The 19,361-nt window shown below is 47.3% G+C and overlaps 1 protein-coding gene across 3 annotated transcripts in view; it reads left to right on the forward strand.

Moving 5' to 3' along the window:
- Window positions 1-257: 257 nt before the first annotated feature.
- The window catches only part of LOC137524665 (uromodulin-like), a 408,103-nt gene continuing 388,999 nt past the window's right edge, over window positions 258-19,361 (forward strand). For all 3 annotated transcript variants that reach the window (XM_068244787.1, XM_068244788.1, XM_068244793.1), the window contains exons 1-2: window positions 258-356; window positions 12,636-12,758. In XM_068244787.1, coding sequence (XP_068100888.1) covers window positions 275-356; window positions 12,636-12,758 — 205 coding nt within the window. In that variant the 5' untranslated portion in view covers window positions 258-274. The remainder of the gene's footprint in view (window positions 357-12,635; window positions 12,759-19,361) is intronic.

The following is a 19,361-nucleotide window of genomic DNA, read 5'->3' on the forward strand; positions in this document are numbered from 1 at the left end:
ACTAATTGTTCAGAGCAATTATTTTAGCCTGTATGAAATGTCACGTACATGTTAGAGGTGGACCTTCTTTGTGATATTATATGTGGGAGTGGCGGGACAAGCTTCTCTTATTATGTTTTGTGATGTGGTTGGGTAAATGGTATTAAGTGTGTAGTTGTTCTAAGAGGACTTTTATGCTTTCATTGGTTAGAATAGTTTTCTTTTACTGTACTCTCCATTCAGGGGAGTTACATTTACTCCATCAATCAGCTGCTTCAGATTAACAACAGCAACCATGTTTCTACAACTTCTGGGGATTGTGTTCCTCATCTGCAAAACAGCCTCAGAAACTACAACGGTGCCACTGCCTACAACAGGTATGTCAATGTTAATTGGGTCTATACCTTGGAAACAGTAAAAAAGGGCGCAGGAGGCTAGTGGACAAATCGGGCGCCGCCATTCACTCCCATAATAAATATCGTTTAATGGGCGCCCGATAGGAAAAAAGGGCGCCGGAGAAAAATAACGTTTTAAAAGCGGCGCCCGGAGACTTAATGTTTTATTACTGCTTCTCATGATTACACATTATTTAATGATTTATACATTTTTTAATATTATTTTTAAACGAAAAACAGTACAATATTTTTTTTCAAACATTATTTTTAAACGAAAAACAGTACAATTTTTTTTTTTTTTACATTATTTTTAAACGAAAAAACCGCACAATATGTTTTTGAAACGTTATTAATGCTTATCACAGGGGGGTCTTAGGTTTAGGCACCAACAGGGGGGTCTTAGGTTTAGGCACCAACAGGGGGGTCTTAGGTTTAGGCACCAACAGGGGGGTCTTAGGTTTAGGCACCACCAGGGGGGTCTTAGGTTTAGGCACCACCAGGGGGGTCTTAGGTTTAGGCACCAACAGGGGGTCTTAGGTTTAGGCACCAACAGGGGGGTCTTAGGTTTAGGCACCAACAGGGGGGTCTAGGGGTTAGGGGTAGGTACAGGGAGGGTTACTTAGGCACCAACAGGGGGGGTCTTAGGTTTAGGCATCAACAGGGGGGTCTAGGGGTTAGGGGTAGGTACAGGGAGGGTTACTTAGTAAAAAATTTTTAAACGTTATTATACGTTTCACTATTTAAACGAAAGATTAACGTTTTTACAATTGCCGATTTAATGCACATTATTTAATGATTTATAACTTTATAAAACATTAATTTTAAACGAAATACAGTACAATACATTTTTAAACGTTATCCATGCTTATCGTTTAAAACTCCGCGCCCTTTTTTCCCAGCGCCCCTTTTTAACGTACGCCTATATCTTTCCTCCCCAAGATGGTATTTCCATGTTGTTGCAGCATTTACATGACTTAGCAGCCAGAATTTTACTGGCTGATCAATTCATCTTCACCACAGTGGTGTTTTAATAGTTAAAGTAACAAAACAAATAGGGCCTGATTCACAAAGCGGTGCTAACAGTTAGCACGCTGGTGAAAAGCCCTTTATCACGCCTAAACTCAGTTTAGGCATGATAAGTTTAGGTGTGATAAGTTTAGGTGTGCTAAGTTTAGGCGTGATAAGTTTAAGCACCAACTGGGTTAGCACCGCAGTGCACAGCTGATAAAAAGTTTTGCGCTAGCAAAGTCTGGTGCACTTCGCATAGAGTTTAATGGCGCTGCTTTGCGTGCGGGACTTAACTTATCATGCCTAAACGTATCACGCCTAAACTGGCTTTTCACCAGCGTGGTGCAATGGTTATCACGCCTAAAGTCTCTAACTGGGTTAGCACCGCTTTGTGAATCGAGCCCATAGTATCTGTAACCAGTAATCTGACAATCTGAGATGGTACAGAGGCTTTCCGATCCTTGTAGAGCCTAACAGTTTCACTATACCTATCTAAATACAGAGGGACCCTGCACTGGACGGATCTGAGAAGTCACTAGACCATCCAGAGGCTTCCCATTACTGAACTAAATTTGTTCTTTATCTCTATAAGCAAAAGTGCAATGCGTTGTAATTTTAGAGTATTGTGAATAAATTGTTGTTTACTATAAACCAACAATTTTTGGTGTATACTAGATAAGTCCACCACTATTTCCTCTTTTTAAACGTTTTTATACTACGTTGGCACCCCTGTTATACATCCTTCCATATTGTCTAGTCCAGTGTTTTTCAACTCGGTCCTCAAGTTTTGCAGAAAACCACAATCATTCACAGGTTATTATTATTATTATTATTTAGTATTTATATAGCGTCAAACATCTTACGCAGCGCTGTACAGTATATATATTGTCTTGTCACCAACTGTCCCTCAAAGGAGCTCACAATCTAGTCCCTACCAATGTCATATGTCTATGTATATATCATGTATGTATTGTAGTCTAGGGCCAATTTTAGGGGGGAGCCAATTAACTTATCTGTATGTTTTTGGGGTGTGGGAGGAAACCGGAATGCCCGGAGGAAACCCACACAGACATGGGGAGAACATACAAACTCCTTGCAGATAGTGCCCTATCTGGGATGAGGTAATTAGTGTCGCAGCAAAACTCGTTAACTACCTCTGTGGTTTTCTGCAAAACATGTACTTTTGGGGATACTTGAGGACCGAGTTGAGAAACACTGGTCTAGTCCACCCTTAGTGGAGGGGTGTTGCCCCATCTTTCCTATCTACAGAAAGCGACTTCTTAACCTGAGTGGGGTTGGGCCTAATCCCCTCCTCTGCCATTACAGTTGTTGCCTTTGTGGTAACTCTGGTTTGTGAGTATTACTTCTTCGTGATTATTACATATAATCTGGTGACAAGACTTACTACACTACAGTATTTTCTCCTCAGGTTCCCGTTAAGAGACATTACATTCCCTTGAGGCATGAGTTATTCTACGTACAGTATACTGTAAATGGCTGTGGAAAGTGTCAGTGCTATTTAAATTCATAATATTACTCATTATAAACAATATACATTGTTTCCTTTGATCATTATTAAGGGACTTACAGTATACACACAGTCAGTGCTCTTCTAATACATTTCCAGTTGGGGCAGTTTTCTGTACATGCTAACTGTGACTAGTTAATACAAAGGAAGTCAGTCATGACAGCTATTATCAGACATATGCCCACCTTACTTCACCACTTAGTGACCCACGGGGACAGCAACCCAGTAATAATACTTAGGGTTATGCCGGTATCTTGTCTCAAATGGATTGCTCAAATGGTTCTGGCACAGTCAAACATATAAAAGAGGCGGCACACCACTGGCTGCAAAATATTGCTTGTATTGCGGAACAGTGACACGTCATGTTATGGACACACACAGGGGCGTAGGAATAGACCCTGCAGCCCCTGCAGTTGCAGGGGGGCCCCTAGCAAGTCAGGGGCCCGGAGGAGGAAAGGCTGTCACCACCGGCGTACCTACCGGGGATGCGACTCTCTCAGCCGCAGGGGGGCCCTGCCGCCCGGGGCTGCTCTGGGGCCCGCTCACTGTGCGTGGGGGGAGCGCTGCTCTGGACCCCCCAGCAAGGTGCTCAACTGGCCGCAGCGTCTAATAGACGCTGCGCCAGTTCATTCCCCGTAGCTCCGCTCCAGCAGCCTGCATAGTCTCCGGCAGGCAGAGCAGGGCTACGGCAAGATGGCCGCCGAAGAAGCCCTACACTGGAGACTATTTGTGTCTCTAGTACAGGGCTTCGGCAGCCATCTTGCCGTAGCCCTGCACTCTGCCTGTCAGCGCGGGAGATGTGCTGCAGGAGGACTCGGGGAGCTGCGAGCCAGATGCCGGGAGAGGAGAAGACTTCTGTCAGGTAAGTGAATTGGTTTTTTTCACAGGTGCATTTTTTTTCTAGTGTCTGCTGCCTACATTGTGATTTTCTGGTCACTGCTGCCCACATTGTGATTTTCATGTGACTGCTGCACACATTGCGATTTTCAGGTGTCTGCTGCCCACATTGTGATTTTCAGGTGTCTGCTGCCCACATTGTGATTTTCAGGTGTCTGCTGCCCACATTATGATTTTCTGGTGTCTGCTGCCCACATTGCGATTTTCTGGTCACTGCTGCCCACATTGCGATTTTCTGGTGCCTGCTGCCCACATTGCGGTTTTCTGGTGTCTGCTGCCCACATTATGATTTTCTGGTGTCTGCTGCCCACATTACGATTTTCAGGTGTCTGCTGCCCACATTGCGATTTTCTGATCACTGCTGCCCACATTACGATTTTCAGGTGTCTGCTGCCCACATTACGATTTTCAGGTGTCTGCTGCCCACATTACGATTTTCAGGTGTCTGCTGCCCACATTACGATTTTCAGGTGTCTGCTGCCCACATTACGATTTTCTGGTGTCTGCTGCCCACATTGCGATTTTCTGGTCACTGCTGCCCACATTGTGATTTTCTGGTCACTGCTGCCCACATTGTGATTTTCAGGTGTCTGCTGCCCACATTATGATTTTCTGGTGTCTGCTGCCCACATTACGATTTTCTGGTCACTGCTGCCCACATTGCGATTTTCTGGTCACTGCTGCCCACATTGCGATTTTCTGGTGCCTGCTGCCCACATTGCGATTTTCTGGTGTCTGCTGCCCACATTATGATTTTCTGGTGTCTGCTGCCCACATTATGATTTTCTGGTGTCTGCTGCCCACATTACGATTTTCAGGTGTCTGCTGCCCACATTGCGATTTTCTGATCACTGCTGCCCACATTACGATTTTCAGGTGTCTGCTGCCCACATTACGATTTTCAGGTGTCTGCTGCCCACATTACGATTTTCAGGTGTCTGCTGCCCACATTACGATTTTCAGGTGTCTGCTGCCCACATTGCGATTTTCTGGTGTCTGCTGCCCACATTACGATTTTCAGGTGTCTGCTGCCCACATTGCGATTTTCAGGTGTCTGCTGCCCACATTACGATTTTCTGGTCACTGCTGCCCACATTGCGATTTTCTGGTCACTGCTGCCCACATTGCAATTTTCAGGTGTCTGCTGCCCTCATTACGATTTTCAGGTGTCTGCTGCCCACATTACGATTTTCAGGTGTCTGCTGCCCACATTGCGATTTTCAGGTGTCTGCTGCCCACATTGCGATTTTCTGGTGTCTGCTGCCCACATTACGATTTTCTGGTGTATGCTGCCCACATTAGGATTTTCTGGTGACTGCTGCCCACATTGCGATTTTCTGGTGACTGCTGCCCACATTGCGATTTTCTGGTGACTGCTGCCCACATAAGGATTTTCTGGTGACTGCTGCCCACATTAGGATTTTCTGGTGTCTGACTGCTGCCCACATTACGACATTCTGGTGACTGACTGCTGCCCACATTAGGATTTTCTGGTGACTGCTGCCCACATTACGATATTCTGGTGACTGATGCCCACATTGCAATTTTCTGTTGACTGCTGCCCACATGGCGATTTTCTGGTGACTGCTGCCCACATTGCGATTTTCTGGCCCACATTACGATTTTCTGTTAAACACTGCCCACGTTACGATTGTCTGGTGAATGCTGTCCATGTTACAATTTTCTGGTGAACTCTGCCCACATTACGATTTTCTGTCCCACATTACGATATTCTGGTGAACGCTGCTCACATTACGATTGTCTGGTGAATGCTGCCCACGTTACAATTTTCTGGTGACTGCTGCTCACGTTACTATTTTCTGGTGACTGGTGCTGCCCACTTTACAATTAATTTACAGTGAAACGCTGCCCCATTACGATTATTTGGCACCTATGGGGGGGGGGCCCATCCAAATATTCGCAGGGGGGCCCAGTGATTTCTAGTTACGCCCCTGGACACACAGTTCCTTCATCGGGTGTTCAAAACCTGATGAAGGACCTGCGTGTCCGTAACATGTAGTGTCACTGTTCCGCAATACAAGCAATATTTTGCAGCCAGTGGTGTTCCGCCTCCTTTGTATGTTTGAATATGCCCACCCTAGCTTAAGATATGAGGCTTGATTTTGAGTTGATGTGCCTATCCAATCATTGTCCAAGCCACTTACTTATGGAGGCCCACAGGGTTCTGTGCTATCACCATTATTCTTTGCAGTCTATGTGCTCCCAGTTGGCAAAATAGTCCAGAACTATGGCCTGGGATACCATTGTTACACAGAGGACACACAACAGTATCTGACCTTCAATCCTGGCACACAAGGCATCCATTGATTCCTATCTACTGTCTAGTTACAAAACTGGATGAACACCAGCAGGTTGAGGCTGAACTCTGACAAAACATGCAGAAATGTGTTGGAGAAAGGCAGTCCACATATGCTGTGTACAGTCCAAAAGTCTCCACACTTCAAACTAGCAATTGGGAGAGATGCCATGCAGTATAAAGTATCTGTGGGGAACCTGCTGGATGTGATCCTGAATGGAAAGCTAACACTCAGACAGCAGGTATCAGCTGTCTTTGAATCCTCATTCTTTCATCTGAGACATATTGCGAGAATTAAACACCTTATCCCAGCTGAAAACCTACCTCAGATAAAGTTCTGCACCCCTTACAATTAGTACAGAAGGTAGCAGACAGACTCCTAGCCAATGCCCCGTGGCTCACACATCTCCCAAGTACAGAAAACTATTCACTGATTGCCAGTAAAATGAATAATCCACTTTAACATTCAAGGCTCTAAACCACATGGGACCCAAGTACATAGCAGATCTACTGGAACTTTATGCCCCTCCACGCACCCTCCACTCTGAAAATACTACAAATTTGGTTATTCCCAGAATCCACTTAGAAACACTTAGTGCGCAGGCCTTTCCTATGTAGCCCATACTTTATGGAACTCACTTCCACAATTAGCGCAGGAGGCTCCTTCTCTGAACAGCTTTAAAAAAAGACTAAAAATCCACCTCTTTTTCCAAGCTTTCGAGACTGCAGACCACAGGGTCACTAGAGATAGCCCGAACGATTCGCTCGCGTATGGTTCCAGGCGAACTTTGGGTGGTTCGCGTTCGCCAGCGAAGGCGAACTTTTGCGGAAGTTCGGTTGACCCTCATAATGCTCCATTAGGGTCAACTTTGACCCTCTACATCACAGTCAGCAGGCACATTGTCGCCAATCAGACTACACTCCCTCCTGGAGCCCCCCTTATAAAAGGTTCTCCGGCCGTTTTACTCAATCATCTGCCTACAGTAATTAGTGAAGGGACAGCTGCTGACTAGTGATGATCGAACACCTAGATGTTCGGGTTCGGTTAGGTTCGGCTGACGTCATCCAGCCTGCCTGCCCCCTCTCGCCACCAGGAAGCGCCGGTCCTCCCGAGAGCCGGCCTGCCCCCCCCTGCGCTACCGCACAGGGGGGTGGGGGCAGGCCGGCTCTCGGGAGGACCGGTACCCCCTGGTGGCGAGAGGGGGCAGGCGGGCTGGATGATGTCAGCCGAACCTAACCGAACCCGAACATCTAGGTATTCGATCATCACTAGTCAGCAGCGGTCCCTTCACTAATTACTGTAACCAGATGATTGAGTCTGAGGAGAACCTAACCGAACCCGAACATCAAGGTGTTCGATAATCACTACTGCTGACAGACTCTGCTAGGGAAAGCATAGTTAGGCTCTTGTAGGCTTGTTAGCTTGCTGCTGGCTGCTTGTTATACCTTATATAGCACCCCACAACAGCTTCCCTTCCTCTCTCCTCTGGAGGAGGATCTTGTCTTCCAGGGATTTGTAGGATGTCAAAAGGTTTCCATAGCCCTGTTAGAGAAAGTGTAATAAGGGCCCTGCCATAACATAGATATTACGGTAGCCAAGACTACTCCTGGGCATTTCCTGTAGTTGAAGAGATGAGTGAACTGTGACACCACACTTAACCTTCTGCCGCCCGCGTCATGCCAGTAGGCGTGGCCGCGGCGGCAGCCCCAGGACCGCCTAACGCCAATTGGCGTAAAGTCCTGGGGCTCTATTTTGCATGAGATCGCGCGCATGGTGCGCGCGCATCTCATGCACGGAGGGCGGAGCTCCGCCCCGCCTTCAGTCTCTGAGCGGCAGACTGTTAGACGGCGATCACGCCGTCTATTTACTTGGTGCAGCGCTGCGATGAGCAGCAGCGCTGCACTGGGGACAGCCGTGTGACACGGCTGTCCCCATGGGGGACAAGAGAGCGATCGGCTCTCATAGGCAGAAGCCTATGACAGCCGATCACCATAATTGGCCGGCTGTGGGGAGGGAGGGAGGGAGGGAGGGAATACATTTAAAGAAACAGGGGTTTTTAGAAAAAAAAAAAAACAATAATATTTATTTAAAGAAAAATAAACATGGGGGGAGCGATCAGATCCCACCAACAGAGAGCTCTGTTGGTGGGGAGAAAAGGGGGGGGGAAATCACTGAGTTGTGCGGCCCTGCAGCTTGGCCTTAAAGCTGCAGTGGCCAATTTTGCTAAAAATGGCCTGATCACTAGGGAGGTTTAGCCCTGCAGTCCTCAAGTGGTTAAAAAAGCAAACAACAAACAGAGAAGCTTCCCCATATTGTAGCATTGGATTTGGTAAAGTCTTAAGCCAATGTGTTGTAAGACACAAGTAAACTTTAGGTTAGCAGGAATGGTTGCATGGCCACCTAGCTTTTCATCCTTCCCAGGCCAGCTAGGCTGGCTTCAGCCTGCAGTGTTGGTAGTATAGTGATGAGCATAGTTGCCCTCCAAGCAGTTGACCTGGGTTTGATTCCTGGCTAGGGATGGTCGGAAATGCCAATTTCCGATTCCGCGGTAAATCCGCATTCCGCCATTGCCAAATACGGGTCTACATGAAAAGGGCGCCGGTAAAAAAGGGCGCCTGGTGGAGCCCATATATATACCAACTTCGGCTACAAAAAAGGCGCCTGGTGTAGCCCATATAAAGTTCGGTTACAAAAAAGACGCTTGGTGTAGCCCATATAAAAACTTCGGCTACAAAAAAACCAAGGCGCCTGGTGTAGCCCATATAAAAACTTTGGCTACAAAAAAACTCCGGGATGTGTTAATTACTATTCCCCCTCCAGGCCGCCATGGATAGTGGGGGAATGAAATAATTCGGCTTCCAGCGCTTGTAGCCCATATACAAACTTCGGCTAGAAAAAAAAGTCAATAATATGGGCTACAGAGGGGCAGCTTACTGTAGCCGAAAAAAATATGGGCTACAAAGGGGGGCCCGCTTGTAGCCGAAAACCTTGTAGCCGAAAAAATATGGGCTACAAAGGGGAGCCCACTTGTAGCCTATATCAAAACTCGGGCGCCCTTTTCTACACCTTGTAGCCCATATTTCCAGAAATAACATTGATGTCTATGGCGGCGCCCTTTTCATACAGGCAGCTCGGGCGCCCTTTTCAACCGATCCCCCAAATACGGATTCCGCTTTCTGTTACCAATTTCCGCATTCCGATGCGGAATTTCCGCCGGAAATCGTGTCTCAAATACAAATCACAAACCGTCATCTTATATACTGTTACTAAAATATCATGTCAGTTTGTCGCCTCTGGTGACCACACCCCTTCTGTCCAGCCAAGCGGACCATATGAGAAGCTTCTAGACATACCTATGACGTGTCTACTACGTGGACACCCTCTCCTCGGTGGGCGAACATCCAGATGAGTCAATGTTCCCTGCCACCGACCCGTTTAAACACGTCCAGTCACTGACCAGTCAAGACAGAGGAGCTATGTGACATCATCAGGTCAACGCCCCCGTAGGAGCGGACCTGATGGGGAACCTCTGATGTAACGTGTGGTGCAAGCACCGCCCAGTCGGATTGGCTGCAGGGCGGTCACGTGTATAAACATTCGGGGTCTGCCGTGGCCGGCGGCCCAAATGTGCATTGAGGCCACCGACCAATAGGAGCCGGGCAGTTGTAAACAAAGTCCCACGTGCGCCAAATATCAGCGCCTGGGACTTCTTTTGCAAAGAAAATATCCAAAGAGGGTGCTGGGCAGGGCTAGGTCGAGACTGCAGGGAGAATTGACAGGCCAGTGTCATCGAAAAAGAGGGTACTACAAACTGCTACCACTACAGCTGCTATTCCAAATTTTAGAACAAGTGCCCCCCTTAAGGAGAGGGGGAGATCGGGTTAAGAAACTCCTATATAAGGAGGCTATTTGGATTCGCAGACTGGATACTCTTGAACCATGGGGCATGAACAGAGAGTATGACATGCTTCCCTTATTCTGAGTCATTATCCAAATATGACATCTTTGTAGCTATGGTGTATTAGTGTATTTATTACAAGGAGAGAAATGTATACTGTTTATTGTTTCCTAGGTAACTGATGGATCTCAGGGACCTCCCTTGTGGGCATACGTTGGAGGGGTGGACATCTCGTGTGCTGATCGGCGCGGGCTACTATTAGCTCGCGCTGAGCGAGATACGTTTGACAGGGCCACTACATGCTGCCTTAGGAAGCAAGGCTCAAAGCCCAGGCGCTGATATTTGGCACACGTGGGACTTTGTTTACAAATGCCTGGCTCCTATTGGTCGGCGGCCTCGATGCACATTCGGGCCACGTATGACCTGGAAGGGCGGCAGTGTGTTTATACATGTGACCGCCCTGCAGCCAATCCGACTGAGAGGTGTTTGCACTGCACGTCACAGCAGAGGTTCCTCATCATGTCCGCTCCTATGGGGGCGTTGACCTGATGATGTCACATAGCTCCTTTATCTTGACTGGTTGGCGGCTGGACGAGTTTGAACCAGCTGGAGGCAGGGGACGTTGACTCCTCTGGATGTGCGACCACCGGGGAGAGGGTGTTCACTTAGTAGACACGTCATAGGTATGTCTAGAAGTTCCCTGTATGGTCCGCTTGGCTGGACGGAGGGGGTGTGGTCACCAGAGGCGACAAACTGACGTGATTGGTTAGTCCATATTGTAGTAACAGTATATAAGATAACGCTTTGTGATTTGTATTTGAGACACAGACATCACTTGACAAAGGAGGTTTGCCTCCGAAACGTTGTACTGCTTTATGTCTGTCAGTCTTTTAATAAACTAAAAGAGCATGATACATGGATGGTGCCCGCCTGCATTCTGTTTGAAGAAGTGACTGGGACTCGAGTGCTGTGAGCCCCATAAGCCAGGCACATCAAAGCTTCTACCAACAGGAGTGCTACTCTACTACTACACATACTGTTTGATGCAGTGCAATGTCATAGTACATCAATTGACTACCACTCCTGCCGCATCCCCAGTCGATGGAAAGTTTACAATTTTAAGCCTAAATCAATTGATATTAGATCAATTAGACATTTTGGAGTAAATTTAGGAGTGTATATAGAGAAGATAGTGCCTATGGCAAGTACTGAAACTGCACCCTTTTGGGAAAGGTCAGGGGTGGGACTAGAGAGTGGCTTGCATGGCATACCAAAGTTAGGGGGAGAGAGGGATTAACAACAGAGAGAGAGATGAGATGGGGGGGGGGGTCTAAGTATAGCTAGAGCCCAAAACCTCTTTAAATTTCCCTCCAAAGCCCCTCATTGGTCTATTAAGATACCAATCTGGAGGATTCACATTAGTCTGTTAATAGGCCAAATGGGGAGCACTGGAGGAAAATGTAAAGATGCTTAGGGCTCTAGCTATACTTAGTATAACTAGAGCACCATCCCTCCTGCGTAGCTACCGATCTCCTCCCTACCCACCGCACCTATCGCGCCCACCCATGCAGGCACCCTGGAGCACCCATAGCACTCTGATATCAGCTAAAGTCAGTCGCCATTAAACTTAAAAAAGCATTAAAAAAGCATTTGTGCAAAATATGTATTTTTTTGGCGACTATTTTGCACTTGATTCTCCTCTGCCATGCCGCTGTCCAGGTTTTTGTACACTTTATGCCTGTTTTAAAGAAATATTGTCTGCAGAGATGCCCTGAACGTTTTCTTGCCCATTAAATTCTATGGAGCCCATTGCGAATGGTCGGTTCGCAAACATTTGTGGAAAATTTGCAAACGCATTAGAGAACACAAAATTTGATGTTTGCTCCATCACTAATGGTCGTTTTTCATTAGTGATGGAGCAAACATCAGATTGGCATGCAGAATGATTCTGTAATGCAATGGACATAGTGTGAAAGAGCCATAAAGAATGTATTTTTTGCCTTAAAATGTCACTCCAGGGAAAGAAAAAACAGATACACCTACTCAAGGATGCTTCTACTGGTTCCTGGTCCCTTAATTTTTCATGTGTTGTCTCAACCAGGATGGCTGTAAGGGGGCTGGGAAGTGTTCCCATTCTCTGACATTTTATTTATCTGCTGATTCTAGTTACAGGAATGGCAAGGGGGTAAACTGGTAAGGCCTCATCAATCAAACCCCCCCCCCCCCCCATCTCAACTTTCTATAGTAAGTGAAACATGGCAGCCATCTTCAAAGATGGAGGTGGAAAAGTCCTGTAAAATGTAGAAAAGATGAACAGTACAAAAGAAAGTACCTCTCTGGAGATGGAAGCACGGTATGTTATTTTCTCCTGCAAGTGAGTTTTACTATGACTCTGAAATAATTGCTACTCAATGACTACTTTAGTCTTCTGAAATTGGTGTAGTTAGGGGAAGTCAATGGGAGAAGACAGTACTTTCTTTTAGTGATCAGCACTGCATTGCCCCTATTTAACACTGTTTTGGATTGCCATTGCTTTTGATTTCCTCAGTACACATTTCAAAGTATTTTCACAGAGCCTATTAGATTTTCAATTTATAATTTATCTTTTACAGATTTTCCTGCAGATTTACCTACATATTTTCCTGCAGATTCATCTACAGATTTCTCTACAGATTTTCTTACAGCTATACCAGTGATTTATGGAAGTCCAAATTCCAACTGTACTGGAAGCAAAGGTAAAACATATTTTTTGGGGGAAATAAATGTGATATATTAAGTTTATTCTGATTTTGAAATTGTACTATTTAATGCAACAAATGTTGTGATAAGTTGCACAATCGTTCTGTGAGGAAAACATCTTGCATTAACAAACACCCTCCAAACAGCACAATACACTTGAAGTTGATTGTTAGTCATTCATAACTTTATAGTACTGTATTGTACAATTATTGTGTTATTTATATAGTCTTTGTTCTTGGTTCTTGCAGAACATGTTTCATGTTCAGTTGGTCAGAGAGAGCGAGTATAACTGAAAAATGGCCTCAATAGCATCTTCAGCATCAGCAGCCGAATGTCTATTAGTGTTTAGAGATGGCCCGAACCTCCGATTTTCGGTTTGCAAACTTCTGCGAAAGTTCGGTTCACGCAAACTTTTGCGAACCGCAATAGACTTCAATGGGGAGGCGACCTTTGAAAATTAGTAAATCTATGCTGGCCACAAAAGTGATGGAAAAGATGTTTCAAGGTGTCTAATACCTGGAGGGGGGCATGGCAGAGTGGGATACACGCCAAAAGTCCCGGGGAAAAATCTGGATTGGATGCAAAACATCTTGCATGTGTATACATCAATCAGGGAGTGCAATTAGAGTACTGCTTCAGACTAACATACCAAACTCACTGTGTAACGTACCACAAACAGCTGTTTGTGTAGTGAAGGCCGTGCTGGACTGGTGCACACCATGGCGAGAGTGCAAGCCGGGCTGTGGTAGCTCAATGATAGAACAACAGTGACTGTCCAGCTGATCAAATTTGGTCTGTCCACAATGAAGCAACAACCTTATTATCTTAGGTGTGCCCCCCGAGACACTCATATAGCCGGCGGTCATTGCTTCATTGTGATACGCAAGCCCCTTCACCTCGGCAAGGTAATGATCATGAAGGGGGATTGGCACATGTACATGCCTTTTGTTTTGTTGTTGCACCTGCAGTGCAGCCAGAAAAATTAGGCAGGCATGTACACGCAGCAGAAAAATTAGTATAGCGGCCAGCGGCCTTAAAAATTCAGGAATCCACCTGGAGTCCTGGACCCTGGTGGTGGTGGCGGAGAAGGCAGTCAAGCAGCCTGCGGGCAGAGATGCTGTGTGTGGGGACTGACTTAGTCTTTGGGCGGGCAGTAGCCATTCATTTTGATAAAGGTCCGGTACTGAACACTTTTGTGACTTAGGTGACTTCTCTTCTCAGTGACAATGCCTCCAGCTGTGCTGAAGGTCCTTTCTGATAGGATGCTTGAGTCAGGGCAAGAGAGAAGTTGGATGGCAAATTGGGACAACTCTGGCCACAGGTCAAGCATGCGCACCCAGTAGTCCAAGGGTTCATCACTGCTCACAGTGTCTACATCCACACTTAAGGCCAGGCAGTCGGCTACCTGCCAGTCCAGGCGTTGGTGAAGGGTGGATCCGGAAGGACTAAAGAAGGTCCACATGTCCGACATCCCCATGAGATCGCTGGAGGATCCTGTCCTTGCCTGCACGGACATGGGAGGAGGATTACTGGCAGTGGTACCTTTAGTGCTGTGACATCACCCTTAAACGCATTGTAAAACATAGTTGCCAGCTTGTTCTGCAAGTGCTGCATCCTTTCTGCCTTCAGGTGAGTTGGTAACATGTCCGCCACTTTGTGCCTATACCAAGGGTCTAGTAGCGTGGCTACCCAGTACAGCTCATTCCCCTTGAGTTTTTTTAACCTCAACAGGCTGGACAGCATGAAAGACGCCATCCGCACAAAGTTCGATCCAGGGGTACTATCCATCTCCTCTTGCTCTTCCTCAGTGACATCAGGTAAGTCCTCCTCCTCCCCCTAGCCATGAACAATGCCACAGGAACGTTGAGCAGCACAAGCCCCCTGTGACGTCTGCTGCGGTTGTTCTTCTGCTGCCGCCTCCTCCTCTTTCAAAGAAACACCTTCCTCATCATCTGAGTCTGACTCCTCTTCCCCACACGACTCTTCCTCCTCCTCCCCTCTCTGTGCAGCCGCAGGTGTTGAGGAAATATCTGGTTCTGATGAGAATTGTTCCCAAAATGTTTTCTCCCGTAACTGTTCCTGTTCACGCTCCTCCACAGCTTGATCCACCACTCTACACCCGGCACGCTCCAGGAGGTAAGCGTACGGGATCAAGTCGCTGATGGTGCCTTCACTGTGACACACCAGGTTGGTCACCTCCTCAAACGTCCGCATGAGCCTGCAGGCATTTCTCATCAGTGTCCAGTTGTTGGGCCAGAACATCCCCATGTCCCCAGATTGTGTCCTTCTACTGATATTGAAGAGGTACTGGGTGATGGCTTTCTCCTGTTCTAGCAGGCAAGAGAACATAAGGGGGGTCAAATTCCAGCGAGTCGGGCTATCGCAAATGAGGCGTTTCACCGGCAAGTTGTTTCTCTGCTGAATCTCGGCAAAGTGTGCCATGGCCGTGTAAGACCGCCTGAAATACCCACACAACTTCCTGGCCTACTTCAGGACGTCCTCTAAGCCTGGGTACTTTGACACAAATCTTTGAATGACTAGATTCAGCACATTTGCCATGCAGGGTACATGTGTCAGCTTTCCCAAATTCAAAGCTAAAATCAGATTGCTGCAGTTGTCACACACCACGTTGCCAATCTCCAGCTGGTGCGAGGTCAGCCACTGATCCACCTGTTTGTTAAGAGCAGCCAGGAGAGCTGGTCAAGTGTGACTCTCCGCTTTGAGGCAAGACATGTCTAAGATGGCATGACACCGTCCTACCTGGCATGCAGCATAGGCCCTAGGGAGCTGGGGCTGTGTAGCTGGAGAGGAGATCACAGCACCAGTAGAGTTGAACTGACACTCAGCCAGGGAGGAGGAGGATGATGACAGCGAAGAGGATGTAGCAGCAGAAAAGGAGGTGGGAAGCCGTAGAGGTGTCACAAGTTGGTCCGCTGCACAGCCACGTACTCTCTGCTTGCCATCGGTCACCAGGTTGACCCAATGGGCTGTGTAAGTAATGTACCTGCCCTGACTGTGCTTGGCAGACCAGGCATCTGTGGTCAGGTGGACCCTTGACCCAACGCCTTGTGCCAGAGATGACACCACTTGCCTCTCAACTGCACGGTACAGTTTGGGTATTGCCTTTTTAGAGAAATAATTGCGGCCTGGCATCTTCCACTGCGGTGTCACAATAACCACATATTTACAGAAGGCCTTAGAGTCCACCAGCTGGTATGGTAACAGCTGGTGAGCGAACTGTTGTTCCTCCAATCCAGCTGTCAGACGCCGGGCAAGGGGGTGACTGGCAGAAATTTGCATCTTCTGCTTAAAGATTTCCTTCACAGACACCTGGCTGCTGTGGGCAGAGGAGCAGGAACCACTCAAGGTCAGAGGCGGAGTGGAGGAGGGTAGCTGTGAAGGTGCAAGGGAGAAAGCGGCTGAAGATGATGCACCTGAATAAGGAAGAGGAGAAGGTAGGTGGTTTTTCTTTTGTGTGCTACATTTGCTTAGGTGCTCTTCCCATTGCAGCTTGTGCCTTTTCTCCATGTGCCTTCGTAAGACACTTGTCCCTACGTGCGTGTTGGCGTTTCCACGGCTCAATTTTTGGAGGCAGAGAGAACAGATGGCATTGCTCTGATCTGAGGCAGACACATTAAAAAATGTCCAAACCGCTGAGCCCCCCTGGGTTGATGGCACTATAGTGGCATCAGCAGCTAACGTTGAAGGGCATATTGGCTGGCTGTACATAGTTGGCGATACATGGCGCCAGACACTGCCACCAGCTGTTTCTGATGATGAGCTCCCCCTGCTTCTTTCAGGAACACGTCTCCTCCACTCCTCTCTGACTCCCCCTCTGAACTGTCCCCCTGTTCATCTCATCTATTGGGAACATATGTGACATCCGTATCATCGTCATCATCATAATCATGCTGCCCAGCTTCGCTTGCCTCAGACACCTCCAAAACTGCACCAACATGGGCTGAACCTCCGATTTTTGGTTCGCGAACTTCCGCGGAAGGTTCGGTTTGCGTGAACTTTCGTGAACCGCAATAGACATCAATGGGGAGGCGAACTTGGAAAACTAGAAACACTTATGCTGACCATAAAAGTGATGGGAAAGATATTTCAAGTGGTCTAACACCTGGAGGGGGGCATGGCGTAGTGGGATAGACGGCAAAAGTCCTGGGAAAAAATCTGGATTTGACGCAAAGCAGCGTTTTATGGGCAGAAATCCCATTGAATGCTAAATTGCAGGCTTAACGTGCTTTAAAACATCTTGCATGTGTATACATCAATCAGGTAGTGTAATTAATGTACTGCTTCACACTGACACACCAAACTCACTGTGTTACGCACCGCAACCAGCTGTTTGTGTAGTGACGGCCGTGCTGGACTACTGCACAACATGGCGAGATTGCTCTTCCTCACTCAGTGATGTCGGGTAATGTGTGACTGCCTTATCAACTTTCCATGGCATTGTTAAAAAGCTTACGTGTTTTTTTTTTTAAATTACATTTTCTACTTGCTGTGTACTTGTTCAGTACCGCTACAATGAGAATCATATGGAGGCGGACAAGTCTGCTATTGTGACCCCGGGTAATGGCCGGGGAAGGAGGGTGTGAATCCGGTGTGGAGCCTGAGAAACGGCTACCACTACACATCCAAGGAGGGCAGCAGGAAGGCATGCCCGCCCCGAGGTAGTGACCAAAAATAACAGTACAGGAGGACTATCGAGGGCTTGCTGTATTTGAAATGAATGTACTTTAAATCATTTAACGAGAACCAGCAGGGGCGTTTCTAGGGTCCTTGGAGATCAGGGGCACCTGTGGGCACCAGGCGGGGAGGTCTATGCGCGCCGTGGCAAAAAATGGGCCTGGCCATGAGGCGATTGGGCGTGGCCATGGGTGGGGCCAAATGTACATGAACTTAGCAGCGGTGTAAGCTACAGATAACGGGCCTGCCCATCAAATTATTGGATGAAGCCCCCTGTCCTTTATTTGGATAATTTACAATCAGTATAGGCATAGATCAAAGATGTATACGCACATACAATTTTGATTGGTCAATCACTGACCCCCAATTTTACCACCCCCGTGCAGTAAGTGGGCCAACAGACAATGAATTTTATGAACAGAGCTAAAATTGGCTAATCAATATTGTATGTGTGTACCAGGCTTTACAGCTAATACTGTACATACTGAAAGTAGCAGGGATCAGCATACAATATAGCTGGTTTACAATCAGTAAAGGCACAGAGTAACACCTTACACTGTACACACTGGAGGTAAATCAGCACACAGTGCAGGCACTAGAGAACAGCGTATACTGTACTGTACATACTGTAGGCAGCAGAATTCAGCACACTGCAGCTAGCATGCCAAAAATATGAGGATCACGTTGTGCGGCGTGCTTATCGCGCCGCACCGAAAAATGGGTGGGCCATGGACTAGAATATAGGTGTGGTAACGGGTGGAGACAAATTTACATGAACCTAGCAATGGTGAGACATTAGATTATGACAGTGGTGGCAAACCTTTTGGAGGCCGAGTGCCCAAACTGCAACCCAAAAGTCACTTATCTATCGCAAAGTGGCAACAGAAATTTAAACTAAATACTGTACAAACGTTTTAACTCATACATGAACATTATGGAAAATCCAAGTTGAAAATAAACTGTGAAGATAAACAATTTCATCCATCCTACTCCTGAAAAATGTATTCAATTTTTTAGAACCTCCCAGTTTTATTTTCTGTTTTAAAAAGCTAAAAAAGTAGGTTTAATGCTATTGTCTCATATGATAAGGATTCAGCTTTTCCCATAGTCTCGCAGTTAGCAATCATGTGACCCCCAACAAGACAAATTCAGCAATCATGAGGCCCCCAACAAATCATGAGGCCCCCAACAAGACAAATTCAGCAATCATGAGGCCTCCAACAAATCATGAGGCCCCCAACAAGACAAATTCAGCAATCATGAGGCCCCCAACAAATCATGAGGCCCTAACAAGACAAATTCAGCAATCTTGAGGCCCCCAACAAATCATAAGGCTCCCAACAAGACAAATTCAGCAGTCATGAGGCACATAAATAGACAGCATTTCACATAAATAGGCAGAATGCCCCCTTAATTTGGTAGCCCCCCAAGTTAGGTAGTGAGTGACAGGGACCCCCAGGTTAGCTAGTGAGTGACAGGCGCCTCCAGTTAGGTAGTGAGTGACAGGGACCCCGATAGTGAGTGACAGGGAGCCCCTTTAGGTAGTAAGTGAGTGCCAGGCAGCCCCTTTAGGTAGTGAGTGAGTGCCAGGGAGCCCCTTCAGGCAGTGAGTGAGTGCCAGGGAGCCCCTTTAGGCAGTGAGTGAGTGCCAGGGAGCCCCTTCAGGCAGTGAGTGAGTGCCAGGGAGCCCCTTCAGGCAGTGAGTGAGTGCCAGGGAGCCCTTTAGGCAGTGAGTGAGTGACAGGGAGCCCCTTTAGGCAGTGAGTGAGTGACAGGGAGCCCCTTTAGGCAGTGAGTGAGTGACAGGGAGCCCCTTTAGGCAGTGAGTGAGTGCCAGGGAGCCCCTTTAGGCAGTGAGTGAGTGCCAGGGAGCCCCTTTAGGCAGTGAGTGAGTGCCAGGGAGC

This window comes from Hyperolius riggenbachi, chromosome 7, assembly GCF_040937935.1.
Source record: "Hyperolius riggenbachi isolate aHypRig1 chromosome 7, aHypRig1.pri, whole genome shotgun sequence".
Lineage (NCBI taxonomy): Eukaryota > Metazoa > Chordata > Amphibia > Anura > Hyperoliidae > Hyperolius > Hyperolius riggenbachi.